Consider the following 24473-nt stretch of genomic DNA (forward strand, 5'->3'; position numbering starts at 1 on the left):
AAATAGTGGTGATGGTTGCAGAACATTGTGAATGTGCTTAACGCTACTAAATAGTACACATCTAAAAATGGTTGCAGTGGTGAATTTTATGCTATGCGTATTTTACGACAATAAATACAACCCCGTGGAGTAAGTGGAGCCCTGGAGTAATCGATGTCAGAGCTGACATGGAGGGCACTGGGTGGACCTCAGATGTAGGGCTTTCTCTGAGTTGAAATGCTGTGGGATTTTTTAAATTTCAGCAATAGATTAAGAGACGAGAAACATGGGGTGGGAATTTATACTTAATTCAGTACTTCAATTCCCCTGTAGTCAGAAGTAAGAGACTGGGATTGCTTGAAGCTATTTCTGTCAAAGGACTCCTAGTCTAAGGACTAGGATAGGGTTTCTCTTGCCTACTCTGCGTATATGGCAGTGGTTGGATGAAGTTTGTGTGACTGCTGCTTTCTGGCTGATAACAGCATGTGACAGGGGGAGGCAGACAGGGCCTAGGCCCTGCCAGGAAGGCGGGCATGGTATGTGGCTTCATCTTACATCTGAATCTGATGTGATACCTGTTGTCTCCCTAAACAGAAAAGGGAGATTTCATTGCCCTGGATCTTGGTGGGTCTTCCTTTCGAATTCTGCGGGTGCAAGTGAATCATGAGAAAAACCAGAATGTTCACATGGAGTCTGAGGTTTATGACATCCCAGAGAACATCGTGCACGGCAGTGGAAGCCAGGTGGGTCCTTGCTCCCTCTGGGTCACCCCATTGGGCCAGCATCCCCTGGGATACCTCCAGGAACTAGGCCTCAAAGCACTGGCATTCCAAGCCCCTGGAAGAGGGTTGCTGGAAAGAGTCCCTCATAAATGCATATGTAAAAGGACTCCTGGGCGGAGGATGTGGCAGCCTGTGTGGGGGCTGTGCTTAAACAGAGGCCCTCCATCTGGGTAAACTGGTGCAGTGGGAGTGGGCTGCTTGGACTTGCAGAGTCTGGGTTTGAGGAGGGAGACTCCACAGCTCTGTTGGGTAAATGTACTCATTCCCTGTGGATCCTGGGGTCAGTTGCCCGGTGCAGGTTTAGTAGAGCCCTAGGTGAAAATGCTCCCCCACTCTTTTTTTTTTTTGAGACGGAGGCTAGCACTGTCGCCCAAGCTGGAGTGCAATGGCATGCTCTCAGCTCACTGCAACCTCTGCCTCCCGGATTCTTGTGATTCTTCTGCCTCAGCCTCTGGAGTAGCTGGGATTACAGGCACACATCACCACACTTGGCTAATTTTTTTGTATTTTTAGTAAAGATGGGGTTTTACTATGTCGGTCAGACTGGTCTCAAGCTCCTGACCTCGTGATCCACCCACCTTGGTCTCCCAAAGTGCTGGGATTACAGGCGTGAGCCACCATGCCCAGCCAAAAATGCCCCTTTCTTTTGGTCATTGGCCTCACCCACTTACCAGAGGCCCCGGCCTTGTAGGGTGTGGCTGTGGCCTTGTTGGGCAGGAATGAGGGCTCACAGCTATGAGCTATTTGGTGGCTTCATATTACCTGATTTAGAACAGCATTGTCCAAGCCCTTGGCACAGAAAGCAGAGGAAGCAGGGACATCACCGTCCCTTCTTTTCATTCTCCCACTGGGGCTCCCCACACTGCACCCCAGGAACAGCTGCCGTTCCTCCTTGCCCAAAGGGCTGTGCGCATGAGTAGAAAGGGCCTATCCACCTGCCCACTCCTGTCTGGGTGAGGTGAGTGGTGGGTCTATAGCTCACTGAGGATCCTGTGATCAGGGCTCAGGTATCCTCTACTGCAGGCTTTCAATCATATCTGGGTCCCTAAGCCCGTTGTAGGGCAGGGGTGTACTTCTCCTCTCTCCTGTAGACGTTCTGGCTCCTTTAGTCTGGCTCGCCTCCTGAGTCATGGCTGCCGTCCAGCATATGTTCTCAGAGCTGGCCAAATGTTTGCTTTAAGGAGGGTGTGCTCACCGCAAGGTTCATGACTAAGATCTCCAGGGAACCTGTTTGTTCTGGGGTGGACTTTGAGATGAGACCCAGGAGTCTTCTCCTCTTGACTCTGCTTTGTTCTTAAGTTCCTGTGGATAGGACCTAGAGCAAGCCACCAAGCCTTTTCTTTGTCCAAGAGACAAGGGCTAATCCTGGCTAACCTGCTCCCTTGGGGTTTGAGTTCAGAGCCCTTCAGATTATGTCACAGTGAGCATCACAGGTGACACTGTCACTAGAGCAGGTGAGCCAGTTTATATATGGTAGGCCACCAAAGCTGGGTGAGTCTCTACTGGATGGCCCTGCCCAAAGGCTCCCCTGCTACCTCTCCATCACTGGGCTGCAGAGACCGGCCCATCCATCTGGTGCCTGCACAAAGGCTGCCAGCTGGTAGGTCTCTTGACCATGCCCATTTGGCTGCTGCGTTGCTCCTCTTCACAGATGGCTGGCAGCCCAGGATTTGGCATCCTGTACTTTCTGTTTGGAACACACACTGGCCTATCACTCGCTGTTTCTCATGGCCCTTAGGTTGAGCCACCTAAGCCTGGCACTTTCACCACTGAAACTCACCCTGTGCTGCAAACATTCCCTGTGTGTTTTGGCTTGACTTTTTAGGAGCAAGGTTTGTTAATTAAGGGAGTGCCCTCACCTTCTTACCTCTGCCCCCTTTGTCTCTCCCAGTCTCTGTCCTCATCTTCCTCTCTTCTCAGTCCTAGAATCACTTCATTTCCTGCTGTCTCTGTTTCTTCCTCTGCTTTTTTTTTTTTTTTTTCTGAGACCGGGTCTCACTCTGTCACCCAGGTTGGAGTACAGTAATGAGATGTCGGCTCACTGCAACCTCCAGCTCCCAGGTTCAAGCAATTTTCCTTCTACCTTAGCCTCCCAGGTAGCTGGGATTACAGGCGCCCACCACCATGCCTGGCTAATTTTTGTATTTTTAGTAGAGACGGAGTTTTACCATGTTGGCCAGGCTGGTCTCTAACTCCTGACCTCAGGTGATCTGCCCACCTCGGCCTCCCAAAGTGCTGGGATTATAGGCGTGAGCTATGGCACCCGGCCCTTCTGTTCTTTTTAAGCAGTCTGCAAAGAGGGTGATGGCAATAATGATGATAATGTAGTATCATTATAGCAAATTCTTATCTGGTGCTTGTTATGCACAAGTCATAGAAACGAGCACTTTATGTATTAACTCACTCATCACAGCAACCCTAGGGGGTAGATATTATTTTTGCCATTTCACATGTTAGGAGAATTGAGGCTCAGCTGTTTAATAACTAGCCTCTTGGGTTACACAGCTCATAAGTGATGGAACTGGGATTTGAACCCAGGCAATATGGCTCCAGATGATAAACAGTTTCAGCAACTTCGAGTTCCTAGGCTGGGTTGTGTCTTTTTCTTTATTTGGTTATTTCAATTTTATGATTGGTGAGAGAGCAGGAGGGCAGTAGGCAAGGAGAACAGTCTCGGGGATGAGGGGAGAGGGTTGGAAAATGAAAAATGGATGAAATGGGAACCTCCTCCAGAAGTCTGGTGTTAGGTTAGAAATAAGTATTAGGTGGATACCTTCTTTTTCTTTGACATAGGGCTTTGTTCTGTTGCCCAGGCTGGAGTGCAGTGGTACAATCACGGCTCACTGCAGCCTGGAACTGTTGGACTCGAGGGATTTTCTTGCATCTCAGCCTCCCATGTAGCTGGAACTACAGGCACGTGCAATTGTGCCTAGCTAATTTTTTGTATTTTTAATGAAGATGAGGTCACATTATGCTGCCCAGACTAGTCTTGAAATCCTGGGCTCATGTGATCCTCCTGCTTTGGCCTCCCAAAGTGCTGGGATTACAGGCATGAACCACTGTGCCTAGCTGAGTGGTCCAATGCTTTTTGGAGATCTCTTATTGACCTATAGAATATTCTGGTAAAACTGGGTCCTCATTTTGTCTATGAAGCAACTTAGACTCACAGATTATGAACAGTAATAAATTCTTGGGGTTGTGATCATAGCAGATTCTTATCTTTTGCAATATGTGGGAATTTAAAAATAAATTTACAAGTACTTTTGAACTTTTTTTTTTTAAGAAATGTCATCTTACTATTTTGCCTAGGGTGGCCTTGAACTCCTGGGCTCAAGTGATCCTACTACCTCAGCCTCCCAAGTAGCTAGTATTACAGGCATGCAAGATTTTTAAACTTCTTATTTGAAATAATATTAAACTTACAGGAAATTTTTAAGATAAGCACAAAGGGCTGCTGTGTATTATCATCTAGATTCTCCAGTTAACTACAGTTTCCTTTATTACTGTCTCTCTTCCTTTCTCTACACACACCCAAACATACACACACACACACAGAGATACACACACACACAGAGATACACACACACAGAGAGATACACACACACAATCTCAAAAGTCTCAGAGCACTTTTTTTTTTTTTTTGATACAGTCTTGCTCTGTTGATCATGGCTCACTACAACCTCTGCCCACTACAACCTCTACCTTCCGGGTTCAACTGATTCTCCTGTCTTAGCGTCTCGAGTAGCTGGGATTACAGGCACGTGACACCATACCCAGCTGATTTTTGTATTTTTAGTAGAGACGGGGTTTTACCATGTTGGCCAGGCTGGTTTCGAACTCCTGACCTCAGATGATCTGTCTGCCTTGGCCTCCCAAAGTGCTGAGATTAGAGGTGTGAGCTACCGTGCCTGGCCAAGAGTACTTTTAAGCTTTAATAAATTCAGAAGCACAAATGCAACATTTAAAAAATATTACTTATTTTGTTTTGGGAATTTTGAATAATAAATGTTTAAGTTTTTGTATTGGCCATTACTTGCCATCTTTAATCAGAGTGACTGTCTTTATTTTTATTTTAAATTATTTAAAAAAAAATTTTTTTTTTTAAAGATGTGGTCTTGCCAGGTTGCCCAGACAGATCTCAAATTCCTGGACTGAAGCAATCCTCCCACTTCAGCCTCCCAAAGTGCTGGATTATAGATGTGAGCCACTGTGCCTGGCCATAGTCTGTGTATTTTTCAAATAAAGAGTATGTTGTCAGGAAAGAAGAGAAAATAATGTTTTTTAAGACACTGAAGCTTTGAGTTCAGAGCGGTTAGGTAACTTTTCTTCATAGCTGATTGCAGAGATAGCTTAGCCGTGGGGGGTAGCTTCCTGCTTCTTTGGGCAGGCTTGTCACCCTGGATCACTAGCACTCCACAGAAACGGGCTTTCCTTCTCAATGGAGCACTCTGGGGAGTTGTGTTTGGCCTGGATCCGGGAGCTGGTGACAGGCCCCATTCACGGGAATCCATTTCTGCAGGCTGAGTTCTCCCAGGCTCCTCCCTACCCCTTCCTGAGGTAGCCTTCCCTCCACCCAGCCTTCTTTCCTGAGGCTGCAGGAGAGTCTGGAGCCTCTGAGTACAGATGGCATGGGGCGTGAGGACCAACTTAGTAATGAGTTTACATCAGTCTGCAATGTAGGTCGCAGGAAGCTTAGCCGGCTTCTCCAGGGAGGGTCATGTGTCAACTGAGCCTAAGATGCCAGCTGCTGCTCTGTGGCCTGAGTAATAGTGACTCAGGTAGAAGAATCCTACATTGAAATTGACCAGGTTTTCTTTTACTCTGGCAACAAAGTCTGCCTTTAGAGCTGGCTTTGGGGGGATCTGGGGAACGATGGGAACAGCAGTAATGACTTCTGGCCCCCTCATGAGGCCCTGCAAGTAAAGCTTTAGGCAGATGGCCTTGTCTGGGAGTTCGGGGTAGGGCCACTTCACGTGACTATGGTTTGGCTCTTCTAAGGCAGCCTTCTTCTGGATTCCAAAAAACTCCATAGCTGTGTCACTCCCATGTGCAAGGGAGGTCTAGTGTCATGAGAGTCATGTGAAAGAGACAAGGGGTTAGCTAGACTGTGGCAAGGCTGCTAAATGTGTATATATATGCTCAGGTTGGATTACTAGAGGCAGAGAGATAAGAAAGGGGGGTTTTTAGTTCTGCTAACTACTCCTCTGGTTAGAACGCACATAGAATATTATCTTCTGTTCTGGTTGTATTTTGAGACAGGGTCTCATTCTACTGCCCAGGCTGGATTGCAGTGATGTCATCGTAGCTCACTGCAGCCTTGACCTCCTGGGCTCAGGGGATTCTCCCACCTCAGCCTCCCAAGTAGCTAGGACTACAGGCATGTGCCACCATGCCTGTCTAATTTTTAAGCTTTTTGTACAGATGAGGTCTCACTATGTTGCCCAGGCTGGTGTCAAACTCCTAGGCTCAAGTGATCCTCCTGTCTTGGCCTCCCAAAGAGTTGGGACTACAGATGTCAGTCATCATGCCTGGCCTGTATATATATATATATATATATATATATATTTTTTTTTTTTTTTTTTTTTTGAGATGGAGTTTCGCTTTTGTTACCCAGGCTGGAGTGCAATGGTGCAATCTCGGCTCACCACAACCTCCGCCTCCTGGGTTCAGGCAATTCTCCTGCCTCAGCCTCCTGGGTAGCTGGGATTACAGGCACGTGCCACCATGCCCAGCTAATTTTTTGTATTTTTAGTAGAGACGGGGTTTCACCATGTTGACCAGGATAGTCTCGATCTCTTGACCTTGTGATCTGCCCGCCTTGGCCTCCCAAAGTGCTGGGATTACAGGCTTGAGCCACCGCGCCCGGCCCGGCCTGGTTATATTTTAGAGATGAAGGAAATTATTAGAGAGATCCAAAAAGATTTCCTTAGAGGTGGTGAGCCTCTCATCATGGGCAGTATTCATATGGAAGCTAGGGAACCGGTGTTCCAGGCTCTTTCTGGCAGATTCCTAAGATACGTGTGCACCTGGTAAGTCATAGATAATGTGTTATAGAACAGGCAAGCTTAAGTTACAGTGCAGTAGATAAATTGAGGTATGTTCATACCAAGGAATACTGCGCAGCAATGAGAATGAACAGTTGGCAAAGACTCTCAACTCTGTGGACAACTGTCATCCACGTAATGTCGAATGAAAGAACACAGATGCCAAAGAGCACACATGGTCTCGTTTCCCTTTAGACACGCTAGACAAACAGGCAGATATAATTGAGGGTGACAGACGTCAGGACGGCTGGCAATTGCCCTTGTGCTGGGTGGTAGTGGTAGGGACTGCAGGGTCAGAAGGGGGCATCTTACAGGTGTTTCTCCATCTGGGTGCTGGCTACACAGATAGCTGCAGCTTGTGAGAACCCAGTGAACTCTACACTTAGGATATGTGTACTTTTTGGAGTATGCATAAGATACTTCTGTAAAAGATAAAATTAAGGCAGTCTGAATTGTTAAGTCACTCCAGTGGGCTAGAGGCTGTGGAATTGCCCTCAGAATTTCTGAAATTTTCAGATTGTGTGGCATCAGGAGGGGCGGGAAGGCCACTTCACATGAGTGGCTGGTGGAGACCCGTGACCTGTGTGTTACGGAGACATAGCTGATTTTCTGTTATTTTTCCATTTTTCTCAGTACCCAGATGTTGCATATTAGTGACCACTGAGAGGCCAGTTCTGTTTGAAGGCTTTGAATTGCTCCCTAAGAGCTGTACTTGCCCACAGGGCAGCTTTTGAAAAGTGACTCCTCTCTGCATTCACATACAGCATGGCTTGTCAGACAGGGCCACCAGGTCCCATGAGTACAAACACCTTTCTGTCTGTGTGGGAGGGAATCGTTTATATTTTCCTGTGAAACGCTAAGCCTGCTTTGGCCCTCCCTGACTGCTCTCTCATGCTTCTTCTAGCTTTTTGATCATGTTGCTGAGTGCCTGGGAGATTTCATGGAGAAAAAGAAGATCAAGGACAAGAAGTTACCTGTGGGATTCACATTTTCTTTTCCTTGCCAACAATCCAAAATAGATGAGGTAAGGATGCTCTGGGATTATTGGGCTCTGCAGATGCCCCGGGTTGGAAAAGCTAACAAGCCCTTTTCTCCACAGCTTTTCCCTTTTGCTTGCAGAATGGCTTGCGTGTCTGGTTTTTTTTTTTTTGTTTTTTTTTTTTTGAGATGGAGTTTCGCTCTTGTTACCCAGGCTGGAGTGCAATGGCGCGATCTCGGCTCACCGCAACCTCCGCCTCCTGGGTTCAGGCAATTCTCCTGCCTCAGCTTCCTGAGTAGCTGGGATTACAGGCACGCGCCACCATGCCCAGCTAATTTTTTTTTGTATTTTTAGTAGAGACAAGGTTTCACCATGTTGACTAGGTTGGTCTCAATCTCTTGACCTCGTGATCCACCCACCTCGGCCTCCCAAAGTGCTGGGATTACAGGCTTGAGCCACCGCGCCCGGCCCATGTCTGCTATTTTTTTTTTTTTTTTTTTTTTTGAGATGGAGTTTCGCTCTTGTCACCCAGGCTGGAGTGCAATGGCACGATCTCGGCTCACCGCAACCTCCGCCTCCTGGGTTCAGGCAATTCTCCGGCCTCAGCCTCCTGAGTAGCTGGGATTACAGGCACGCGCCACCATGCCCAGCTAATTTTTTGTATTTTTAGTAGAGACGGGGTTTCACCATGTTGACCAGGATGGTCTCGATCTCTTGACCTTGTGATCCACCCGCCTCGGCCTCCCAAAGTGCTGGGATTACAGGCTTGAGCCACTGTGCCCGGCCCATGTCTGCTATTTTTAAAGAAATGTTTGCAGAAGTTAGTGTGATACCACGAGATAATGTTTACTTTTTCAGTTACTTTAGTTATTTATGTATTTTTGGAGACAAATCATGGTATTTTTGGCTACCAGGTGGACAGAACCATTTTATTAATCTTAAGTAAGCAAAGGAAAATAAAATAGGTTTAAAGATGGTGGAGAGAGGTGGGAAAGTTATTTGCCAGAATTGCATGGTGTGTGATGTTTGTCTGGAAGCTGCCCTGGTTACCGCAAATATGCTCTGGGCCCTGTCCCTCAGGTGCCAGGGCTGCCTCTCCTGGGTCAGTGGCTCCAGCCCCAGAGATGCCCTTGGTGACCTCCGAGGTGACTTGTTGTACCCAACTTTCTGTTGGTCATCTATTTGTTTATTCATTTATTCAGCAAGGATGGACTCAGACCTTCTGTATGATAACACTGAACCTCAGCACTGCAGAAATACAAAATGAATACAAGCAGCCGCCTTCTTTTTTTTACACGGAGAGATAGAAACACATACACACCCCACACCCAAACCACCCCTGAATAAACTTCTAATAGTATGAATTCTGGGATTGGGTGCTGTGATAATCCCAGCACTTTGGGAGGCTGAAACAGAAGGATCACTTGAGCCCAGGAGTTCAAGACCAGCCTGGGCAATCTATACAAAAAATTGGCTGTGTGTGGTGACACGTGCCTGTAGTCCCAGTGATGTGGGAAGCTAAGGTAGGAGAAGCTTGGGAGATTGAGGCGGCTGTGAGCCATGATTGTGTCACTGCACTCCAGCCTGGGGGACAGAATGAGACCCTGTCTTAAAAACAAGAAAAAAAAAGAATTCTGATATATAACTATTGAGGGCCCATCTTGTCGCCCAGGCTAGAGTGCAATGGTGCAATCTTGGTTCGCTGCAACCTCTGTCTCCTGGGTTCAACCGAGTCTCCTGCCTCAGCTTCCCTAGTAGCTGGGATTACAGGCACCTGCCACCATGTCCGGCTAATTTTTGTATTTTTGGTAAATACGAGGTTTCACCATGTTGATCAGGCTAATCTTGAACTCCTGACCTCAGATGATCTGCCCATCTTGGCCTCTCAAAATGCTGGGATTACAGGTGTGAGCCACCGCACCTGGCCAGGCTCTGTTCTAATACATACTTCACAGGTACTACACATAATCTTCAAGCATCTCTGAGTTAAGTGCTTATGATTCCTACTTTATAGATGAGGAAACTGAGTCTTTGAGGGGTTAAGAACCTGTCCAAGGTCACTTAGCCAGGAAGCGGCAGTTCCCATGCTCGTAACTGGTCTACTTTGCTACAAGATAGTAGCATTTGGGCTCAGGGCACCTTCTGCACTTGCAGGTAGCACCCCTGGGTCCCTTTATGCCTTATGGTAAGCATCCTTTCTTGGGCACTGCTTCCTGTGGCTGGAACCCTTACATCTGTATAATTTGTGGAATCAGTAAGAAGGAGCTTGAGAGCCTAGCAGGCTAAGATGAGCGCAGACGTCTCCCCAGGGTCACAGGGCTTATTAATGGCAGGTCTTGGACCAGGTCCCAGGCCCCACCTCCCTTCCACTCCACCCTCCAACATGTCTAAATGATTGGAGATGTTCAGTCTGACCTGTTATGCTTTCAGGAAACTGTGGCCATATGTGGACTCCCGCTCTGGTTCTAGTATCTGAGAACACCCCTCCAAGGTGTTCAGATCAGTTCGGCCTGCAGCGTGTCCTTCCCAAACCCTTTTGCAAGGCCTGTTGTCAGTAAAGGTTTGCCTTGGCTTTTTTTTTTTTTTTTTCTTTTTTCTGAGACAGAATCTTGCTCTGTCACCAGGCTGGACTGCAGTGGCACAATCTTGGCTCACTGCAACCTCCGCCTCCTGGGTTCAAGCGGTTCTTCCACCTCAGCCTCCCAAGTAGCTGGGACCACAGGCGTGTGCCACCACGCCTAGCTAATTTTTTTGTATTTTTAGTAGAGACGGGGTTTCACCATGTTGGCCAAGATGGTCTCGATCTCTTGACCTTGTGATCCACCTGCCTCGGTCTCCTGAAGTGCTGGGATTACAGGCTTGAGCCACTGTGCCCGGCCTCCCTTGGCTTTTGAGAACTGACACATGACAGTCACTCCCCGTTCCCTGTGAGAGGTGAGCCTGGGAGGAAGAGACTTTGGTGGACTGTGTGTCACCGTTGTTCACATGTGCTCTCTGCAGTATCAACTGAGTGCCGTCCCTGTGCCGGGCATGGGCTAGGCCCTGGGAGAGAATGGCCAGAATGTGTTTATTTTGTATTCCTGCAGTGCTGAGGTTCAATGTTACTGGACCTGTTCCCTGTGAAGGCACAGCCTTCCAGGGACAGAAGTGTTGCAGGAGCTGGGAGGGAATGACCTCATGGGCATGAGAGCCTGCAGGGTGGAGCAGACATGCCTGGGTTCGGCCATTGTGAACAGAGAAGGAGCCGAAGGTGGGGAACGTCCCACTTGCCAGCCTTCACTGCATCTGGAGGATGCTTCTTAGGCTGGGTCAGGTACCTGCTGTGGTACCAGTGGGTCACGGATCCTCAATTTCCTGTCCAGAGGCTTGTGCATAGGGCTGGCTGAGACCTTCAAGATTGTTCACTTCTACATCAGCTCCCTGATTTGGAGGAGCAGAGTGAACCCCAGAGCAGTGAAAGGAGTTGCCTGGCAGGAAACAGGCAGAAAGTGTGAAGTAGGATCAGGTCTCCAGATTGCCATCTCCCCCACTCTCCCCACCATCCCCGCCATTTGTCCCATAACACCTGGTTCTCTGAGGCTTTGGAGGAGGAAGAGGGCTGGTTGAGGGGAGGCCGACAGCGTCCAGGGCTTTTGCAGTTCCTGACTTAGCTCAGTTGCTGCTGAGCAAAGAACCACCAGTTCTCACCAAGGGCTGCTCTCCCCGGTGCAAGCTGGGTCATGTGCACAGAATCCCATCCCTGGGCTGCCTCTGCAGGCCTGCAGGACCCGGACCACGAATCTTCCAGATCTGCCGCATTTATAGTGACTTTCCCCATTCAGAGGAAAGCAGCCAAGCATAACAATTACTTTTATGTTCTCATATCTTTTTAGTTTTTTTTTTTTGAGACAGAGTCTCGCTCTTTTGTCAGGCGCCAGGCCGGCATGGCATGCAGTAACATGATCTCGGCTCACTGCAACCTCCGCCTCCTGGCTTCAAGCAATTCTCCTGCCTCAGCCTCCTGAGTAGCTGGGACCATATGCGCATGCTACCACACCCAGCTAATTTTTTGTATTTTAGTAGAGACGGGGTTTCACTATGTTGGCTAGGATGGTCTTAATCTCTTGACCTCATGATCCACCCACCTTGGCCTCCCAAAGTGCTGGGATTACAGGCATGAGCCACCCAGCTCAACCTAGTTTTTTTTTTGTTTTTTTTTTTTTTAAATAAAACAAAATCAATATGTGAAACTATAGGAGTAATATAAAATTATAAAATGTTTGCCATTGGATGCCTATCCTTGATGTTTCTCTGCTAATACGCAAAGTAAAATGGAATCATTCTGTATAAATAGGGGAGTCACCACTTACAAATGGAGGTTAAGTCCTAAAGCTAGTGAAGAGGCGCAAATCATGTGTAGTCTACATTATTCCCTAACTCTCTAGGACCTGGCTCTTAAAAGCTCAGCAGCCAAGGATTATCTTAGCATTTTGTTTCTCTTTCCAGTTTGGCTCTGGCTTTCTTTTCCCAGGGCTGTGGAAGCCGGGGTCTGGTTGGGAAGCGGGGAAAGGGTCCAGGGATTTCTCTTGCCCCGTTTTTAAATAGGTCTGGCTGTGCAGTTGGCATCCAGTTAGATTGGCAAGCCATGTAGCATTACTGTCCCCACATCCACTTGCTATCTTTTGGAGTGAGCTGGATATTGTGAGCATGTTTCTCCCCGCCCTATAGCATGTTTCTCCCCGCCCTATCTTCACCCCCAGAGAAGCCCATGGTGTGGATGATCAGGAGATGGAACTGAGTCTGGGCCCCTCCAGGCCCCTCGCCCAGCCCAGTATGATCTGGGAGGAGCCACTTGGCCCCTGTGGGGCTCTGCGTCATCCCTGTCCTGGAGCAGTGCTCAGGGCCTTGGGGTGCTGGAGACCTCCCATCCCTCATCCTGTCCCTTTGATTCTCATTTGCAGGCCGTCCTGATCACCTGGACAAAGCGATTTAAAGCGAGCGGCGTGGAAGGAGCAGATGTGGTCAAGCTGCTCAACAAAGCCATAAAAAAGCGAGGGGTAATTTCTACTGGGCCCTCAGCTTCAGCCATGCCGGGGTGTGGGAAGCAGGGCTGCATTCTAAAACAAACCAGCACTCTTCCTGTGCCAAAGTCTGAACACCCAGGCGGGGGAGAGTTGAGGGTCCACAGTGTGGAATGGTAGGGAGGGATAGGGATGGTGCAAAGCTAGCTCTCGGAGGTGCTGCCCAAATACCCAGGCCCGGAGCAGGGACTGACAGGAGTGCTGGGCCATTCAGGAAGCAGGTGCCATGGATACAGGCTGCTGTGCTTAGAAGAAGAGCAGAGGGCCCGCCTTATAGCGGGCATGTGGACCTCCCGAAGAGGTTTGCAGAGGAATGTAGCTCCATGAGTAAAATCCACTACCCAAAGACTCTTTTTTTTTTTTTTTTTTTGAGACAGAGTGTCGCTCTTGTTACCCAGGCTGGAGTGCAATGGCATGATCTCGGCTCACCGCAACCTCCGCCTCCTGGGTTCAGGCAATTCTCCTGCCTCAGCCTCCTGAGTAGCTGGGATTACAGGCACGCGCCACCATGCCCAGCTAATTTTTTGTATTTTTAGTAGAGACAGGGTTTCACCACGTTGACCAGGATGGTCTCAATCTCTCGACCTCGTGATCCACCCGCCTCGGCCTCCCAAAGTGCTGGGATTACAGGCTTGAGCCACCGCGCCCGGCCCCCAAAGACTCTTAAGCCAGATAATTAAGGGAACTGTGAGGTTTTTATAATTTAATCACCGCACTCTGATCTAGTTAATTTGAGTACCAGCTGTAATGAAACCAGCACCACCCACAAAAGCAGGGGTTCTGAAAGCAGGAGCACTCCTGCCAAGTGCCGTTAAGGTGTGTGATCTCTGCTCCCATGTATGAGTGGACAGTGACACCCCGCTATCTGTTGCCAGGACTATGATGCCAACATTGTAGCTGTGGTGAACGACACGGTGGGTACCATGATGACCTGTGGCTATGACGACCAGCAGTGTGAAGTCGGCCTGATCATTGGTAACGTCTTCCCCTTTGCCCATCCATTTGTTTGGCCCATCTGCACCCTCTCCCTTGTGTGGTCACAGCTTCTGATCTTGTCCCTCCCAGGCACTGGCACCAATGCTTGCTACATGGAGGAACTGAGGCACATTGATCTGGTGGAAGGAGACGAGGGGAGGATGTGTATCAACACGGAATGGGGAGCCTTTGGAGATGATGGATCCTTAGAAGACATCCGGACGGAGTTTGACAGGGAGATAGACAGAGGATCCCTCAACCCTGGAAAACAGCTGTGAGTCTCTGACTTTGCTTCTAACCACATATGTGACTTAGGGGACATTTTTTTTTCTTTCTTTTTTTTTTTTTTTTTTTTTTTTTTAAAGAGACGGGGGTTTCACCGTGTTGGTCAGGCTGGTCTCGAACTCCTGACTTTGTGATCCAGCCGCCTTGGCCTCCCAGCGTGCTGGGATTACAGGCGTGAGCCATCGTTCCTGGCCGACTTAGGGGACATTTAATGAAAGATTTGGGATGGCAGATGAAAGGGGCATAAAGCCAAGTGATCACAAACAGAAAAGCCTGTCACTTGTTGTTGTTTTTTTTTTTTTTTGGACAATGGAGTCTCATTGTCACCCAGGCTAGAGTGCAGTGGTGCAATCTCAGCTCGCTGTAACCTCTGCCTCCCAGGTTCAAGCAATTCTCCTGCCTCAGCCTCTGAGTATCTGGGATTACAGGCATGCACCACCACACCCAGCTAACTTTTGTATTTTTAGTAGAGATGGGGTTTTACCATAGTGGCCAGGCTGGTCTCAAACTCCTGACCTCATACCTGCCTCAGCCTCCCAAAGTGCTGGGATTATAGGTGTGAGCCACCATGCCCAGCCTAAAGCCCATCAATTTTGCATTATTTGTTGCTCCGTGTTTGGTGAGATGCACAGCTGTAGAGTCTATAGCTGAAAAGCACTTTTAAAATAATCTTCTCTTTGTTTAATTATCTATGATTGTGTCCTTGTAAAACATCTTGAAAATGAAAAGCACAGAAGCATTGATGCAGCTTGGTGTGGAGTTCACAATGAACCCATGTGATGGCGAACAGGGCTAGAGTTGAGTGGGTATTGATGGCCAGGGAAGGAGATCAAGATGTGAATGGGAGTCCAGGAGCTCAGTAGCCCCTGAAAACAAAAGTCCTCAAATTATCCCCTGCTGCACAAAAATTAATAGATATTAATTGGTTCAAAAATGCTTCTCCCACAAAGCACAGAAATATTAGCTGAAATATAAGGTTTAAAAAATTTCTCTATAGTGTAGTCACGAGTGTTGCTGTTCATGGTAAGAGAGGCCATATAGTATGTGGGCCATCTTCTGAGCAAGGGAGATGAGAGTCCATTCATTCATTACACATTTATTGAGCACTTACTATATGCTGAGCTCTGTGCTAGGCTCTGAGGATCCACAATAGCAGCTTCCCTCCCAAGACTTACAATCTAGATGGGGAAGGAGGCCAGACATGCAAATAGCTGTTGTGCAGAGGAGTCAGGCTAGAAGAGTATAAGTCATATAGATGTTAGGGAGCAACCTTCTTCGATGTCAAGCATGAATAGACACATCAACATTGATAGAGAACATCAGATGTACGGGCAGGTTGTTTTTGGCTGTGGAAAGCTCCTGGTTACAGAAGTAAGTGTGATATTATTCAGGCTAGAGTGCGTATTGCTTTCTCTGAGCCACTTATATTCCTGAAGTGCCTGCTCACATTTCTTTGTGATGCTGGCATGCTGCTTGCTCTGTCTGATTGACCCAGCCTCCCAGCAGCCTTATCCTGGAATTGGACGCTGTCGGCCTATAGGGAGATGTTCACTGACTGACTCTGTAGACCTAATAGCCCTTATCCTGATGTCAGAGGGAAATAGGAGTTTACTAGCCATGTTGAAACGTATCACCCAAAAGATCTCAATACTGCAGGCTGGACAGTTGGCCTTTCCACCCAAATTAATGGATTTTCATCAGTGGCGAGCTCCCCACCACTGGAGGTGGCATCAGCGAGTAAACTAGGTTTCTCAGTGAGGGAATTCCCAAGTTCTTACACCTAGAGTTGAGTATCTCCATTGCAGGCTGAGCCTGTGGCACCAGCTTGGAGACAAAAGGCCCCAGTTCCAAAGCTTTGACAGTCAGAGGTATTTTTACCATCTCCCCACCCCGCCCAATCCATCGACCTGACCCCACTGGCATGAAGTTATTACTGTGCCTGTCTCACTGAAGAGACCTGAATGTGCTTGCTGGCATGATGCCTCAGGCACCTCTGGGGGTATTCTGTGACATGTGGCATGTATACCCTATCACATCTCTAAAGTTCTCAAATCTCCACATTCCCAAGTGCATGTGACCCCAAAGGGTTTCAGATAAGAGGTTATATACCTGTAGTTACTATCAGTCGCTTAACGAGAAGTCTGTTTTCTTAGCAGTGCAGGTGGGTCATGCCACTCTCGATGACTGAACAGGTAATGCCCAGGCCCTTATCTTTGGCCTTAGTTTGGGAACCCTGCATGGCTTGGGTGTAAACTTGTATCTCTCTGCTGTACATCTTGATGTATTTCTGAATTTTTCCAAAGAGATGAACTGTATCCCAAGGCTAAACTATAAACTGTGCTTACGGTTGGTTTGCAACAAATATTTTTGGGATGGATGGATGGATGCATTGATGCGTGGCTGATGACTGATGAGAGAGATGAGTGGGTGGCTAAATGGGGGTACAGATGAGAAACTGAAAGGCTGGGGCAGAGTCTCTTTGCTCCAGTATGTTTCTCAGTTATATTAGTCTGTTTTCACACCGCTGATACATACCTGAGACTGGGCAATTTGCAAAAGAAAGAGGTTTAATAAGCTTACAGTTCCACGTGGCTGGGGAAGCCTCACATGTGCAAGCCATGTCTTACATGGATGGCAGCAGACAAAGAGAGAACTTGTGCAGGGGAACTCCTCTTTATAAAACCATCAGATCTCGTGAGACTTACTCGCTATCACGAGAACAGCAGGGGAAAGACTTGCCTCCATGATTTAGTTACCTCCTACTGGATCCTTCCCACTACAGCATGGGAATTCAAGATGAGATTCAAGGTGGAAACACAGCCAAAGCATTATCATCAGTTTACTGCGTACTGTAAGTCAGGTTTCATTGAGAACAATTCCGAGGAAATGGCAGATTCTCAGGTTGCATCACATATTCCTGGAAATAGGCTGTAGGCTAAAGAGTTTTTTGCCTGAGCACATTTTTGCTGTGCCCCCTGGCTTTTATCTGAATCTTTGGATCTTCCCTCAGTCTTTTTTCATTGGAATGCCTAGTTCTTGAAAGCCGTTGTATACTCTGTATGGCAGGGAAAGGTGATTACTACATTTGACTGATGGGAAAATTAAGGCCCTAGGACAGGACAGAGGTGGCCCAAGACTCTTTGTTGAGGTGTGGTCTGACGTAGGTTTGGGGATTTTTGAAAGTTTGAGGTTTGAAAGTTTGAGGTTTTCAGAGTGAGCTTCTAGAATCTCTTCTTATGGGCAATAAACGATTTGTTATAAAGAGGCATTTCTTATCATTTATGGAGAAAAATCATCAGGGAGGATCTAGGGAGTGATTTTTCATCTCTGAGTACACATTAGAGTTACATAGGGGCCTTTTAAAAAAATACTGATGTCCAGGCATCCTCTCAGCAATGAATCAGTTGGCCTGGGCTGGCCAGTCTTCAGTATTGTAAAAGCTCCCTGGGCGATTCCAATTTTTAATCAAGTTTTTTTGTTTGTTTTTGTTTTTTGTTTGTTTTGTTTCACGATAAGTCTTGCCATAATGCAACCTCAGTTCACTGCAACCTTTGCCTCCCAGGTTCTAAGCAATTCTCCTGCCTCAGCCTCCTGAGTAGCTGGAATTACAGGCACACACCACCATGCCCAACTAATTTTGTATTTTTAGTAGAAATGGGGTTTCACCATGTTAGCCAGGCTGGTGTCGGACTCCTAACCTCAGGTGATCCACCCGCCTTGGCTTCCCAAAGTTCTGGGATAACAGGCTTGAGCCACCATGCCCAGCCTTTAACCACGTTTTAAAACCTTGGTTTGTTAGATTTGTGCAAAGGCTCTCAGTGCCTAAGTGGGCTCTAGACCACCAATAGCAACTCATTCCATTTGCTCTGATTGAAGTTAGCATTTAACTGAGTATCTACTGTACACAGTGGACAGGGAAGACATTTCCACAATAGCTGTGTGGCTCCTGCCTTCCTTCATTGGTGGTTACAGCATTTGGGAGGCAGCAGAGGAACCTGCTTTGAGTATTCAGGAGCCCCACCTTGCCCCAGAGCTAGAAGGTCTCTTTCTAAAAAGGATCAGTCTTTTGGCTTCCTCCCTCTCCCTCTTACATTCCAGGCCTTTGGTATTCTTGCCACATACTTGTCTTATACTGTGGAGTTAGCTCCACCTTTTATTTCATTTGTAAGTCTTCCCTTTTGTTTCCTTGAGCTTTTTTTTTTTTTTTTTTTTTGAGACTGAGTTTCTCTCTCCTTACCCCGGCTGGAGTGCAATGGCGCGATCTCGGCTCACCGCAACCTCCGCCTCCTGGGTTCAGGCAATTCTCCTGCCTCAGCCTCCTGAGTAGCTGGGATTACAGGCACGCGCCACCATGTCCAGCTAATTTTTTGTATTTTTAGTAGAGACGGGGTTTCACCATGTTGACCAGGATGGTCTCGATCTCTTGACCTTGTGATCCACCCGTCGGACTCCTAACCTCAGGTGATCCACCCGCCTTGGCCTCCCAAAGTGCTGGGATTACAGGCTTGAGCTACCGCGCCCGGCCTTTTTTTTTTTTTTTGAGACTGGGTCTCACTCTGTTGCCCAGGCTGGAGTGCAGTTGTGTGATTTCTGCTCACTGTAGCCTTGAACTCCCAGGCTCAGGTGATCTTCCTGCTTCAGCCTTCTGAGTAGCTGGGACCACAGGCAGAAGTAACATGCCTAGTTAATTTTAAAATTGTTTGTAGAGACTGGGTCTCCCTGTGTTGCCCATGCTGGTCTCGAACTCCTGGGCTCAGGTGATCATCCTGCCTTAGCCTCCCAACGTGCTGGCATTACAGGTATGAGCTACAGGAGGTATGAGGCCTGCTTGGACTTCTTGCTCTTCTGGTCTTGCTCTGTGTTGTGTCTGGAATCTCTGGGATCTTGAATCCCTTTTCCCTGTGATTCCTTATCACATCCTTCCAAATGCAGAACACCTACCCAACAGAACAGCATAGCAACAGCCATGACTGCAGCAGCAAATGCTGGTGGTCGGTGGTTGGGAGAACTTTTTGGCCTGGACGGTGATGGAGTGATGCCTTTTCTTATTGTGGTTCTGCCTGCTCCATAGAATCTCTCGGCAGGTCTGATCCTGGTTTGCTTGGCCATGAGCCTCTGTCTCTTTTCTTTCCTTGGGCTTCTAGTTGAAGCTGACCCAGGCTGCCGGGGACTACTTATTAGTGTGCAGGTCCCTGCCCACGACTCCTTGTGGTTGTTGATGCTCCCCTTCCCCATCTCAGCCCTGCCTGGGCCCACCAGCAGGCAGGGTGGCTGAAATCCCGCTGCACTGCCCCTCCTTACCTGTCTGTGGTCATAGGTGTCTGACTGCCGAGATACCTGGGCATTACCTGTTCAGTTATCACAAAGATAAGGGCCCGGGTATTAACTGTTGAGTTATCACAGGTGGCATGCCCCAAGAGGCAGATCATGACTTGCTCAATTTCATTAATTTCACTTGAACAGATGGGAAGCATGCTGTTGGAACAGAAGCTGGTCTCCATGAGCCTTGGCTTGAACAGAGAGAAGCTTGTGAGAGGTGCTATTTGCTTGTTCTGCTTCTCTAGCAGGGCCTCTAGGGACTGGGAAAGGGCAGACCCTGGCCATGGGCCTCTATCTGGAAAAGGGGGTATCAATATCCATGTATGTAATAGGCCATATAGAAAAAGGAACAGATTGTTCTGGGCGTTGTTAGAAGGCAGAGGGAAAAGCAGCGGGTAGAGGGTGCCAGGAGGCTGATGTTAGCCCATCCTAAGGGGGAATGCCCTTTCTGTTGTCACACTGCCCAACAGGGAAGGCTGCCTAGAGAGGAGAACAGGAAGAGAGGTTGGGGTAGGGGTGGTCCTACGTGGCTGCTACCATGATAGTGACAGCTAACATTGAGTGACACTGTCCATGAGACAGGTGGAAATGCGCTGTGTACACCCTCTGGTGTTACATCTAACTGAATTCAAAACTTGTTAGCCCTGTCCATGGGCAAGTTACATAACCTTTCTGTGCCTCTGTTTCCTTATCTGTGAGATAGGGATAATGCTAATGTCTCCCTCCCAGGGCTGTAATGAGGATGAAATAAGTTAATACAGGTAAAGTGCTGGGAAAAGTGTCAGACACACAGGAAGGGCCACAGGCTCTCATTATGAGCCAGATATTGTAGCACCGTCTGACCTGTATTAACCCATATCCTCCATATAAAGCAGTCAGTATCCTCATTGCACAGGTAGGGAGGCCAAGGTGAGTAGTGGCTCCACCAGGGCTCCACCAGCGCTGAGATTCCCATTCAGGACTACACAGAGGCTGTTCCCACCGGAGCCTGGGGGCGGCACCAGACTCAGAAGGGCACTCTCCTCCCAGGGATCCTCTGCGTGGCTGCAGCCAGGCAGTCCTGTCTGGTTCTTTCAGGAGCAGGAACAATGTGGTCTGTGTTTTTAAGGAGACTCTGCACCCTGTGCTGATGGTTAAGGGCCGGGTGCTCAGGTTCAGGCAGCATCCTTGGCCCTTCGGCGGCTCTGGCTGGAACAGATTGTTTTGCTGTGTCACAGCCAGCTGTGGGTGTGCCAGCTGGGTTCCCGACGAGGAGCCGCTGACCACTCTGATGTGTGCCTACCTTTTCAATCTGCCCTGTTCGGGGGTTCCTCCTGGCCCCTGGTCAGCCAGGATGTTGGGGCTGAATCTGGCTCAGATATGGCATTGAGCCCTGGTTCTCACCAGCTCTTGGCTAGGCCTGGCGAGGCCTTCTGCATTGCGTGTTGGTTTCTCTCTCGGGCTCCACCGGGCCGCCTCTCCCATGCAGCATTGGGCTCATTTTGTGATTGGCCGGTGTCTGAAGGGGCTGGAGCAGTGGGGTGAGCCGATTGGTTGTCAGTACTCAGAGCCCAGCCCTGGAGTTTAGGGTAACATCAGGAGGGGAGGAGTGAGTTTCTCAAAACAAATTCTTGGTCCTTTTGTCCGGTCGGAGAAGGAGAAAATCATGCCAGGGAGATGCCTAACAAATGTCCCAGCAGCAGCCCCTGGAGGAGTGGCTGCCTTTCCCTTCGAGAAGCTATTTACCCTTTCTGAGCTGGGAAATGGGGAGAAAGCTTCATGGCCACCTCCTTTCCACAGGGCTTGGGGTCTCCCGTAGGAATGGAGCTGAAAGTTCTTTGAAAAGTATAGCATACACCAGGTCCTGTAGCTTGCATCAGGGTCACTTGAGCCCATGAGTTCAAGACCAGCCTGGGCAGCGTAATGAGACTCCCCTCCTACAAAAAATTTTAAAAATTAGCCAGGCGTGGTGGTCCAGCTACTCAGGAGGCGGAGGTGGGAGGATGGCTTGAGCCTGGGAGGCTGAGGCTGCAGAGAGTCAAGATTGTGCCACTGCACTCTAGCCTGGGTGACAGTGACACCCTATCTCAAAGAATAAAATAAAATAAATACATAAAGGTAAAAAATGAAAATTATAGCATACAGTTTAGGAGGAGATTATCATATTTTTTTACATTTCTGTCTGGGACCTTCTTGACATCTGCAGTCTAAATCTGAACGCTCCCCCTGCCTCTAGGCAGCCTTCCCTGCCTGCTCCTGCCCATGGTGTTCTCCTAGGCACAGGCATGGAGTCTGGATGACCCCGCCCTCTCCAGAATTGGTTTGGCTTTTGATCCCTCTCCCTCTGCTGTTCAGTCATGCAAGAGTATGGTCTTGCCTGCCAGCAAGGCTGGGGTCTGCTGAGAGGTGGGTCAGGCTCTCTATTCCTTTTGTGTCTGTCCCAGCCCTCGTGTGTGGGGTGTGGAGGAAGGCTGACAAGTGCTGGTGTGCCTTTCTCCCACAGGTTTGAGAAGATGGTCAGTGGCATGTACTTGGGAGAGCTGGTTCGACTGATCCTGGTCAAGATGGCCAAGGAGGGCCTCTTATTTGAAGGGCGGATCACCCCGGAGCTGCTCACCAGAGGGAAGTTTAACACCAGTGATGTGTCAGCCATCGAAAAGTAGGTGCCACCTCCTCAAGGCTTTCTTAGGGTGTTGGGGGCAGAGAACAGCAATAGGTCCCTTGTTACTTCTTGAATCCAAGTTTGGTTGATTTTCCTTCAAGAGTGTCATGGCTTTCTGGGTCCATGTCCCCTTACTCTTAGCTGACCCATTCTGAGCTGGACTCCCTCCCTGCAGGCACTTGTGGCCATTCATTAAAGAATGACCTAGTTAGCTGCCAGTGCAAAGATGATTTTCCTGTCTAGCTGCAAGAGCAGCCTCCTCTCCCACACCCATCAGCCCGTCACCCCCACTCTCCACACACACTCAGGGTAAGATTAGCATCCAGGAAGCAGACAATTTGAGCAAGGAGCTGGTGAAGCCCAGAGCTTGGGTTTTTGGAATTCCACCTTCCACTTCCAGTCTGGAGACCTTCTCCAGACTGTGTTGAGGGCACTAAGGGTACCGTAGTAACCTCAAGATGTTAATTAGGTGCTCCTTGCTTCCTTGACCAATAGGATTGGGAATGCAGCACATTTATCTTTCATTTTATAGTATTATGGTAAAATAAATACAGACAGTAAAAAAGAATAAAAGGTATAAAGTATAAAAACAATACAGATTTATAGTATCGTCAACACATTAAAGAAAACCGAGTTCTCATTGACTGACTTGTCATTTTTCAGACTACTTTTGTGCTTGAAACCACCCTCTCCCCACCACACACATATTCTTTCAGGGGAAACCTGGTAACAGCCAGAAATGTGCCCTGGCATGCAAGTTTGGGAAACACTGGTTAACAGATGAAATGGGACAGTTGGAACGAAGGACAGAGCCTGCTAGCAATTGACTGTGGCCCCTTGGCATCACATGAGAAACCCAGAATTCTCTGTCTTAACTATAACTCACGGGCCTTCATGTAGAGAGGGAAGCAGGTAACCTTGATCACGGTGGCAGTCTGATGTAGTCTGATTCCTCCAAGTCTAAAGCACTCTTGTCTTGTTGCTGGTCCCCACGTGTAGAAGGCTCTATTCCTGGTTAAGGAGACTGCTGGTAGCCATGTGAGGCCACCTGGATAAAGATAAGCTAGCTTGCCGCTGTCTTTGGTGCAAGGAATGCCATTTTATCTCTGCACAAAGCCGTCATTCCCGTTTCTCTCTGTGTGGTCCCAGAAATTTGGATAGAACCAGTGCTTCATAGCTCTGCTTCCTGAGAAAAAAGATTTGCATCATCTCTCTTCGAGGTTCGAGGAGGCAGCTGCTGGAAGAGGAAAGGGGTTTATCTGGACCAACTCTTCGGCCAAATCCATGTGTTGGAGTTTGTTCGGTGATCCCTCTCCTTCAAGAACAATAGACGCAAAGCTACAATTACCAGGGAGCCTTGCTACTGCATTTCTAGGCCTCTCTTTTCTTTCTTTTTTTTTTTTTTGTTGAGACAGAGTTTCGCTCTTGTTACCCAGGCTGGAGTGCAATGGCGCGATCTCGGCTCACCGCAACCTCCGCCTCCTGGGTTCAGGCAATTCTCCTGCCTCAGCCTCCTGAGTAGCTGGGATTACAGGCACGTGCCACCATGCCCAGCTGATTTTTTGTATTTTTAGTAGAGACGGGGTTTCACCATGTTGACCAGGATGGTCTCGATCTCTTGACCTCGTGATCCACCCGCCTCGGCCTCCCAAAGTGCTGGGATTACAGGCTTGAGCCACCGCGCCCGGCCTAGTCCTCCCTTTTCATGAGTCTGTCAGTGGCTGGGAAGAAAAGGGAGCGGAATACTTGTGGCTTGTCTTGAAAGTCACTGGCCAAGTCAGGAAATGCATGCCTTCCTTTTGGTTACCAAGAAACACAAACCCAGCTAGCGCAACAAAGCATGTATATTGTAATAAAGGCTATCTCCAAAAAAACTATTAAAAAGATCCTATAAGAACAGATGGTAGAGGCATTCTCTAAAGTCAGGCGTAAGACATTATCACCACTTTCTATTTGGCATTGTACTGGAGTCTTAGGCAGTGGTTTTTTTTTTTTTTTTTTTTTTTAAAGGAAAGAGAGAAATTAAAGAGAATCAAAAAAGTGAAATTAGGCCGGGCGCGGTGGCTCAAGCCTGTAATCCCAGCACTTTGGGAGGCCAAGGCGGGTGGATCACGAGGTCAAGAGATCGAGACCATCCTGGTCAACATGGTGAAACCCCATCTCTACTAAAAATACAAAAAAATTAGCTGGGCATGGTGGCGCGTGCCTGTAATCCCAGCTACTCAGGAGGCTGAGGCAGGAGAATTGCCTGAACCCAGGAGGCGGAGGTTGCGGTGAGCCGAGATCGCGCCATTGCACTCTAGCCTGGCTAACAAGAGTGAAACTCTGTCTCAAAAAAAAAAAAAAAAAAGTGAAATTGTCGTTATTTGCAAATGGTAAAAGTCTATATGGAATACCCTTAAAATACAG

At 48.2% G+C, this 24473-nt stretch overlaps 1 protein-coding gene across 2 annotated transcripts in view; it reads left to right on the top strand.

Annotated features, from left to right (window-relative positions):
- Nucleotides 1-24473, top strand: part of HK1 (hexokinase 1) — an 87027-nt gene that overhangs the window by 36640 nt on the left and 25914 nt on the right. For both annotated transcript variants that reach the window (XM_074382345.1, XM_003928651.4), the window contains exons 3-8: nt 574-722; nt 7710-7829; nt 12725-12820; nt 13720-13819; nt 13910-14093; nt 21906-22061. In XM_074382345.1, coding sequence (XP_074238446.1) covers nt 574-722; nt 7710-7829; nt 12725-12820; nt 13720-13819; nt 13910-14093; nt 21906-22061 — 805 coding nt within the window. The remainder of the gene's footprint in view (nt 1-573; nt 723-7709; nt 7830-12724; nt 12821-13719; nt 13820-13909; nt 14094-21905; nt 22062-24473) is intronic.

The sequence above is a fragment of the Saimiri boliviensis genome, chromosome 12, assembly GCF_048565385.1.
Source record: "Saimiri boliviensis isolate mSaiBol1 chromosome 12, mSaiBol1.pri, whole genome shotgun sequence".
NCBI classification, from domain to species: Eukaryota; Metazoa; Chordata; class Mammalia; order Primates; family Cebidae; genus Saimiri; species Saimiri boliviensis.